Source organism: Myotis brandtii, unplaced genomic scaffold (assembly GCF_000412655.1).
Source record: "Myotis brandtii unplaced genomic scaffold, ASM41265v1 scaffold363, whole genome shotgun sequence".
Lineage (NCBI taxonomy): Eukaryota > Metazoa > Chordata > Mammalia > Chiroptera > Vespertilionidae > Myotis > Myotis brandtii.
Window position 1 is genome coordinate 4,103,541 of NW_005363938.1, and position 9,422 is coordinate 4,112,962.

Consider the following 9,422-nt stretch of genomic DNA (forward strand, 5'->3'; position numbering starts at 1 on the left):
GGGAAGAGACTGGACAAAAATCGTGCACCTATGGATGAGGACAGTGGGTGGGGAGTGAGGGCGGAGGGTGGGGTGAGAGCTGGAAGGAGGGGAGTTATGGGGGGGGAAAAAAGAGGAACAAATGTAATAATCTGAACAATAAGAACAATACTGCTTGCAAGAATAACATCCTTTGTCATGCTGGCATTCTTTGGATGATGTCCAATTTTAAAATCACATTTCCCCTGAAAGGTCAGAGCAGTAAAGTAAGGGAAAGACAAGATTACCTTGTTAATACACGAGGACAAGCTGTAATGAAATAAAAAACAACCAAAGGGAGATCCATAAAATCTCTCTGGTCTTGTTTTGGAAGCTCTCAAGCATAAAACATCAGCCATCAATTCTGAAGGGGATGCTAAACAAACAGCAACAAATCTGGGCTTTTAATAAGGATTGTGCAAAGTGCCTTCAGATGCCTAAGATTCCTGCCTGCAATACTTACAAAATTAGCTTTGACATGAGGGCAATAAATACTACCAGCATTTCAAAGATCAAAGAACAAATACCACCAGCAGTGAGATCCAAGGGAGAGGGAGAACAGCCTAGGAGGCCATTTTCGTAGCAGTTCTGCAATTGCTTAAGATATTTTTTTATATGTTTTTATTTATTTCAGAGAGGAAGGGAGAGGGAGATGGAAACATCAATGATGAGAGAGAATGATCCATAGCTGCCTGCAACCTGGGCATGTGCCCTGACTGAGCTCAATCATTGAGCAACACTGGCCAAGCCTTAATAACATCTCGATCCTTCCCTCACCTTGTCCTTTCTCCTCTTTTCCTTTTTCCTTCTCCTTCATTCCTTCCTGTCTTCCTTCCTTTAAATGGGCACCTACAATGTATTAGGGACTGGAAAAGATTATTTGCCCTCAAGAAGCTCTTGGTCTTATATAGGAAAGACATAAAATGAGCATTTATAAAACAAGGTAGGCATGAAGCAGTCACTGTGTAGAACAGTGGTTCTCAACCTTCCTAATGCCACGACCCTTTAATACAGTTCCTCATGTTGTGGTGACCCCCAATTTCATTGTTACAAACTGAACATAATTAACGCATAGTGATTAATCACAAAAACAACATGTAATTATATATGTGTTTTCCAATGGTCTTAGGCGACCTCTGTGAAAGGGTCGTTTGACCCCCAAAGGGGTCGCGACCCACAGGTTGAGAACCGCTGGTGTAGAAACTTGGCTTTTCAGTTGTTAAACAACTACACTAAACTACACTGCAGGTGTCTGTTTGTAACCTAGCACTAAAGAGTTGGGGATCTAAATTGTCTTTGACTTTTCTCTCCCATGTTTAACTTATTGCAATTATCATCAGAAGACTGATTGACTTATCACATAAATTAAACTCACTGTTGCTCTAGGAAAAGAGAAGTTGACTAAAACCAAACTATCCCGGTGTCCACTACTCTTCAAAACTGGACCCCTTGGAGGCAAGTCATGCCTCGTCAGGCAGTGCTGATTAAACCCAGAAAGGCAAAAGCCTTAATGCTGTAATTCTTCACCACAAGAAGCTTAAGAGTGTAGGCCAGGAGTCCCCAGTCCTGACTCACATTAGAATCACCTAGGAGCTTTGGAAACCATTCTGATCCTGGGCCCCACTCTAATCCTGAATTTTTAGTTTACCACCTGGAAGAAGTTCCTCAGGACATTCTAATGTGCAGCCAGAGAGGAGAATTACTGATCTAGGTTTTTCATAAATTATTTTAAAACTAGAGGACTGGTGCACAAAATTCATGCATGGGGTGTCCGGGGGTGGGGGGTGTCCCTCAGCCCAGCCTGCACCCTCTCCAATCTGGGACCCCTCAAGGGATGTCCGACTGCCTGTTTTAAACGGGCAGTCAGACATCCCTCTCACAATCCAGGACTGCTGGCTCCCAACCGCGCACCTACCTGCCTGCCCTCCTGCCTGCCTGATTGCCCCTAACCACTTCTGCCGGCCAGCCTGATTACTCCCTAACCACTCCCCTGCCAGCCTGATCGACGCCTAACTGCTCCCCTGCCAGCCCGAATGCCCCTAGCTGCCAACCTGGTCACCCCTAACTGCTCTCCCCTTCCGGCCTGGTCCCCCCCCCAACTGCCCTCCCCTGCTGGCCCAGTCACCCTAACTACCCTCCCCTGCAGGCCCTGTTCCCCCCCGCCCCGTTGCTCTCCCCTGCAGGCCTGGTTGCCCCCAACTGCCCTCCCCTGCTGGTCTGATCGCCCACAACTGCCCTCCTCTGCTGGCCATCTTGTGTCCACATGGGGGTGGCCATCTTGTCTGTTAGAATGATGGTCAATTTGCATATCACCTCTTTATTATATAGGATGTGCAGATCACATAAGACTTCAACACAGTATGAAAAGTTTAATCTGTTTTGGTCCATTTTTTGGTAACAGCCCTAAAGAAAATTATTATAATGCAAATTCACAAATAATTCACAATTTAGTATATTCTCCAGTGGAAGTAACCCGCCTCCAATCCACAATTCAAAATAGAAACAATGAGTCTTCCACTTACCTGATGAACTTGACAGCCTTGCTTTGTGTCAAACTTAAATACCCTTGTGTTTTCAATTTCCTTTTGTTACCAGTAAACTCAAATTTTTTCTTTAGATTCCTATTACTTTCTTAATAATTTATTCTTGATGTTTTAGGAAAAAATTAGCTATGGACCAAACACTGACCAGCTTTGTTTGCTGAAATTTGAATGCACCTGGTGCACTGTCAGCCTTACACCATACACAAAAATCAACACTGGAGAGTTTTATTAAAAAACAAGCCTCTTGCAGTTTAACAAAACTCATATAACAATATTATAACCACAAAACCAGCATAAACTGGCCTTGTTCTGTTCCTAATGAGATACTAAGTTGTTTTTCTTTTTTTTTCTTTTTTTTAAAATATATTTTTATTGATTTTTTACAGAGAGGAAGGGAGAGAGATAGAGAGTTAGAAACATCGATGAGAGAGAAACATCGATCAGCTGCCTCCTGCACATCTCCTACTAGGGATGTGCCCGAAACCCAGGTACATGCCCTTGACCGGAATCGAACCTGAGACCTTTCAGTCCGCAGGCTGACGCTCTATCCACTGAGCCAAACCGGTTTCGGCCTAAGTTGTTTTTCAGAGTTAGCAGAATAAGACTGCAGACCATGTACTGGAACAGTAGGACAACACACTAGAGAAAAAATTTACCCTAAAATAACTTTTCAAAGTCACCGGGTCAAAATCCACTGTGGACTACAAACCCTTACCCGCAAATTCAAACATTCAATGCACGAAAAGCTGTGATTCCCAAGCACCTGCGTCCTAGGCTGTTATTATGTTAAATCAATGTAACTCTCTAAATATGCAAAAATCCCCCTGCTCCTTCCTTTAACTGTAGCCCAAAAACCCTCATCAGGGAGACAGATCTGAGCTCACCTCCAGTCTCATGGCTGGTGGACCTCACAATTAAAGCCTTTTCTTTTCTCAAAAGATGACGTCACAGTATTGGCTCCTATGCATGTGGGACAGTAGCTCTTGCTCAGTAACAATATTGTACATTTCCTTTTCTACCAATATCACTTGTTAAATTACTATCATCTTTTATAGACAGGGAAAAGTGGTCATACCTTAAAATCTTTCTGACAAATATATCGCTGCGCTGCATCCAGCCTGGATAACCTTCTTCAAAATGGCATATGCTGGAGCCTGTTAAAGACAATAAGCAGACAAAAGAAACACATTCTATGTTCACTTTTTAAAAATATATATATTTTTTTAATTGATTTCAGAGAGGAACTGCCTCCTGCATGCCCCACACTGGGGATTGAGTCCGCAACCCAGGCACATGTCCTGACTGGGAATCAAACCATGACCCCCTGGTTTACAGGTCGATGCTCAACCACTGAGCCACGCCGGTTGGGCTATGTTCACTTTTACTTGTGAGATCTGCCTGGCAGAACTGAGACTTCTCTGGATAAGAAAGAAGATCTAAGAGATAATCCGTTTTAATTTGGGGGGGTGAACTATTCAAAAGATTAGAATGCCTCTGCCACTGCCAAAGCATTGAGTCATCTGGTTTCTCACTGGAAAGGGAAAAGGAGCTGCCAGGGAAAATGATAAGGAGGAAGCAAGAAGATTCCCAATTGGGAGCTTGCTCTTGGTCAAAGCAGTGTATTCGTTTTCTTCCTTTGGCAGTCACTTTGAAATCTATTTTTTGGGAACCGAAACCTTCCCACCCCTCAGCCTTCCAAATAAGGTAACCAAAGCACCACAAGCAACAGTAAAGGTAGGTCCTCACCAGTTCTGCATCATGTTCCAGGCCTATGTCATGGTGCTCAAGCTCTTCATCCCTAAATTTCTTTATCACCTGGTTAAATAAAAAGAAATAGAAGCAAGTCAGCATTCCAACTCTCCGGGTGAGACTAAAAACTCATATTATTATCTAAGACAGGGGTAAGTAAACTTTTCCTATAAAGAGACAGAAGCAATACTTTAAGCTTTGTATGGTCCCTATCATATCTACTCAACTCTGCCATTGTAGAGGGGACAGCAGCCATGGACATGTGAACAAGTGGATGTAGCTGTGTTCCAACAAAACTTTATTTATAGAAACAGGTGGTCAGTCACAGGCCGTAGTTTACCAACCCAATTTAGGCTTTAAAAAAAGCTAGGGCTGCCCTAGCCGGTTTGGCTCAGTGGATAGAGCATTGGCCTGCGGACTGAAGGATCCCAGGTTCGATTCCAGTCAAGGGCACATGCCTGGGTTGCAGGCTCAATCCCCAGTAGGGGGTATGCAGGAGGCAGCCAATTAATGATTCTCTCTCATCACTGATGTTTCTATCTCTCTCTCTCCCTTTTCCCTTTCTCTCTGAAATCAATAAAAATATTTTAAAAAAATAAAATAAATTTAAAAAGCCAGACCTATATCTGTTCCCTTACCTGCTGTGGAAAATTATCTGAGAGTATCTTTCATTTTATTTTTTAAAGATTTAAAAAATTGATTGTTATTTAAAATCTGAGGGTATCTTTTAGTTCATTTATTTAATCTGAAGGGTTTGTGCTAACAGCATTTGCTCAGGACCTACCAATAATCCAGAAATGGGGAGAATACAGGTCCGGGCTCAGAAAACATGGGGTTCTGGTGTCTGCCCAAGCACGTGACCAGGGCACACAGCTTCAGCTCTCAGTACCTTAGTTTGCTTGCCTTTAAAATGAGGTGCTGACCTAGATTTCTAAGGTCCCACCATTTCCTAACATTCTATTTTTCTTCTTCTTACCAAACTGCATGTCTGCCCCTTTCCCCCTTTATCAGCCCCTTTCAGAGTGTAGTCAAATACCTGAAGAAGCTCCTCATATTTTTCAGGATCCTCCTCCATCAATGTCCTGATCTGGTTGTTGTAGTGATGTGCTATGGACTCTTCCACGGCCACAGTGCAGGCCATCGCTCCTTCCCTCCCAAGCAGGGCGGTTCCTGCGCCTGGAATTGTCAAATCCAGAGCAGTCAAGGATGGGACTGACTCCACTGCTGAAGGAGAACATTACAAACTCTGGGGCTGGATAACCAATCCCTTGTTGTGAGGGCTGTCCTGTGCATCGTGGTATGTTTAGCACCATCCCTGGCCTCTACCACAAGATGCTGGTAGCATTCCCAGATATGACACCAAAAATGTCTTTAGGTATTCCAAGTGTCCTCAAGAGCAATTTGACCCCATTGAAAACCACTGTTTAGGGGGTGCCAGGTTAAACCTTGACTAATGCAATAAGAAGGCTATTCTCTTTCAATGATCTCCCTAACCTGATTATGGCAAGGAGAAAGTCGTCATTTGGGGTATGTCTTTGATTCTCCTATACCATTTACTTTTCTCCCTTGTTAAGAGTGAGCAGCTTTGCCAGGAAACATTATCTGGCTACAATTGAACTAGTCTAGCTTTGTTTCCCCCCCTGTTGTATCTATTTTTACTGTACCTTTTATTTATAAAACTACTGATTTTGAGAGTCTATCTTAAATAAATTTAAGCCAAAAAAAAAAAAGATCAGCCAATTTAACTTTAGAAAAATATTAAGTAAAAAAAAAAAGGCCATAGAAGGACACAGCAAGAATTGTGAAGTGGCACTTAAAGGATATGTTCATCTCAGACCTTTCAGCTCCCATAAGCTCTTCTGGACAGACACGCACCTAACGCAAACCCCACCACGTTCCAAAAGGGCATCAGAATCGTCGGCCGGACCCTGAATGCAACCATCAGTTCATTGAACTTTTTCAAGTGGTCCTTTTCTTGATCCCACATTTTCTGTAAGAAACATAACAATAAAAACATGTAGGCATCCCATATAGGCCACCGCTGTATCCCAAGGAAGCTACATGCCCTATCCATGATCCATGATTCTGGCAGAAGCCCTCAGACCCACAAAGTGCCTAAAGCAGTGGTTCTCAACCTTCTGGCCCTTTAAATACAGTTCCTCATGTTGTGACCCAACCATAAAATTATTTTCGTTGCTACTTCATAACTGTAATGTTGCCACTGTTATGAATTGTAATGTAAATATCTGATATGCAGGATGGTCTCAGGCGACCCCTGTGATAGGGTCGTTCGACCGCCAAAGGGGTCACGACCCACAGGTTGAGAACTGCTGGCCTAAAGGATGAGGAGCCATACTCATAAGAAATGAGATGTTTAGCTCATTTAAAATTAGGAGGGCAGAATATTAGGTATCGTTTAATTTCCTTCCAGATTGCTAGTATATAAGTATCATGTATATCAGAGAAGAAAGGGTGGATGATAATAGCAGCTAACACATAGCACTTCCTAACTGCCAGGCACTCTATCAAATAGCTTAATGTAGGCAACTCATTTAAGCTGTACAACTGCTTTGTGAAGGACAAACCATTATTATCCCCATTATACAGATGAGGAAAGTGAGGCACAGAGAGGTTAAGTAACTTGCCTGAGGACTCAGAAAAGGCAATTTAACTTATGCTGAGTGTCTGTTACATGCCAGGCATGGTATCAGCTGCTCTATACCAGCCATTTATTCCTCACCAAAACCCAATGCGGTAGGTGTTATCAGCCCATTCTGCAGGTATGGAAGTGAAGACCTAGAGTTTATGTGACTTCCCCAAGGTCACACAGTAGCAGGTGGGAGAGAGTTGAAATGTGAAGCTGGGTCTGTGTGAGTACAAAGCCAAGGTCTCTCCTTTTGCTTCTCAGTATAAAATATCTCCGCTGGGCTCCAATGGGGGCCGGAGTGCAAACTCTCAGCAACTGGTACTTTTACCTAAAGGTGTTTCTCAACCCTTTTTTCTTTTCTTTTTTTTAAAAAATATTTTTTATTGATTTCAGAGAGGAAGAGAGAGGGAGAGACAGAAACATCAATGATGAGAGAGAATCATTGATTGGCTGCCTCATGCATGCCCCCTACTAGGGATCGAGCCCAGTGCACGGATTCGTCCAGGGCATGTCCGGCCCGCCCCAATCGGCCGGATCCCAGCAGCAAGCTAACCTACCAGTCAGAGTGTCTGCCCCCTGGTGATCAGTGTGCATCACAGCGACTGGTCAAACAGTTGAACGACCGGTCAGACACTTAGCATATTAGGCTTTTATTATATAGGATGTCCATCTGTGCTCTATACACAGAAAGAATAATATCCTTTTCACTCTTCTCTCCCCAATATCCAATTTTTACTCATTTGGGGAAAAGGGTATGTCCCCTAAGAATACATGACCTAATATGATTCATTACTTGAAGGCCTTTGGGTCCCCACCCCCGTAAGCCCTGTTCAGTAGACCAGGCTGAGAGATATAAAGCAGCGCCCACCTGAATGACTGGCCCGACACTTGTGCGACCCAGGACAGCCATCTGCCCTGCATAGATGCGGTTTGCTCCATATTCACCTGCATGATCCACACGGATAATTCGATCCACAGCTGCCCAATTGATATTGTCTAAAGTCATTCTTGAGCTGCAAAATCTGACACTGATTCTTCTTCCATAAGCTGCAATGCAAGTGTTTATTCTTCATTACTCTCAAGTAAAATTGAGATGTTTCCTTTTACAGACAGAAGAAAGGGGCACCTTAGAACAAAGGTAACAAGTGAGTTCCCCTAGGTTGACATGCCCTAAGTGTATTGTTTATCCTGCAGTATTGATTTTTAAAAGAAGCGAATGTTACCTACACTTAAAAGACTTTAGCTAAATATCTGGATTTCTGGTTTAAGTGTATGAAGATAGGGAAATGCTGAGTCTGACTTCTCTTAAGGCAGTTGATGTGGCAGCTGGCTCTAGATAGGCACGGTTCTCTAGTTCACTCACCCCTCCAGGCCCACTTCGTTCCCAACCCTGACTACCCAGAACCTTCTAGGGAGCTTTCAAAACCATGAATGCTCCTCCCCAATTGACTTCTGGAAGGAGACACTGATATTTTGAAAAAGCTCTGTACACGAATCTTCTCTGCAGCCAAGGTTGAGAACCATAGATTTAAATTCTCTTAAAATACCCATATCCATGAGCATCTGATTTTGAGAAATAAGCCTTAGAACTTAGGTTTCATCTCATTATGGTACAGATCCAATTCAACTGAATTATTCTTGCCTTCAAAATGTAAATTCTTCAGGACAGATTAGATATTGTTTTTAAAAATTTGCTAATAGTGACACTTGGATTTGTATTCTGAGCCTCATATGGTGGCATCCCAAAAGTTTTTTTCCCTGAGAAGAGTTTTGTAATGTGTTTAGGTACGTAAGCTGTTTTCAGTCCATTTTGCAGATATGGAAATGGAGACCCAGAGAAAATATTTAAAGTGAACTTTAACCTGTATTGGTATCACCTTGAGATGTGTTCCAAGCCTTAGGTATGACAACCATGTCTTCTGTGCCTTCTGACAATGGGTCAATGTTAACTGTGGCCATATTTTTATGTGGAGAACAATTTTAGACATTTGATAAAGTCAAGGTAGCCTCTTGCAAGTTTCTGCCTCCTAGTCCAAAGACTGGTGCTTGCATCAATCTGACCTTCTTATAGAAAGTCTAGAGGCCTGATGCACGAAATTCATGCAAGGGACTTGGCCCTCACAGCCCCGGCTGCCTCACGGCCACATGGCCCCACCCACTGGTCCTTCTAGACGGTCGTTCTGCTGCCCGGTCTAACTAGCATATTAGCTCTTTATTATATAGGACTAGAGGCCCGGTGCACAAAAATTTGTGCACTGGGGGGGGAAGGGGGGGGTCCCCTCAGCCCGGCCTATGCCCTCTCGCAGTCTGGGACCCCTCGGGAGATAACGACTTGCTGGCTTAGGCCTGCTCCTGGGTGGCAGAGGGCAGGCCCAATCCCTAGGTGCAGCCCCTGGTCGGGCTCAGAGCAGGGCTGATTGGGGAGTTGGGGCGCCGCCCCCTGTCATGCACAGAGCAGGGCGGAT

The 9,422-nt window shown here is 43.7% G+C and overlaps 1 protein-coding gene across 4 annotated transcripts in view; it reads right to left on the bottom strand.

Moving 5' to 3' along the window:
* Window positions 1-8,049, bottom strand: part of COQ7 (coenzyme Q7 homolog, ubiquinone (yeast)) — an 80,529-nt gene extending 72,480 nt beyond the window's left edge. For 3 of the 4 annotated variants that reach the window (XM_005872003.2, XM_014544425.1, XM_005872001.2), the window contains exons 1-5: window positions 7,826-8,049; window positions 6,186-6,300; window positions 5,347-5,486; window positions 4,308-4,376; window positions 3,637-3,715 (exon numbers count right to left, since the gene is read on the bottom strand). In XM_005872003.2, coding sequence (XP_005872065.1) covers window positions 3,638-3,715; window positions 4,308-4,376; window positions 5,347-5,486; window positions 6,186-6,300; window positions 7,826-7,963 — 540 coding nt within the window. In that variant the 5' untranslated portion in view covers window positions 7,964-8,049 and the 3' untranslated portion in view covers window position 3,637. The remainder of the gene's footprint in view (window positions 1-3,636; window positions 3,716-4,307; window positions 4,377-5,346; window positions 5,487-6,185; window positions 6,301-7,825) is intronic. The other variant, XM_005872002.2, reaches the window with a different exon arrangement.
* Window positions 8,050-9,422: the final 1,373 nt, after the last annotated feature.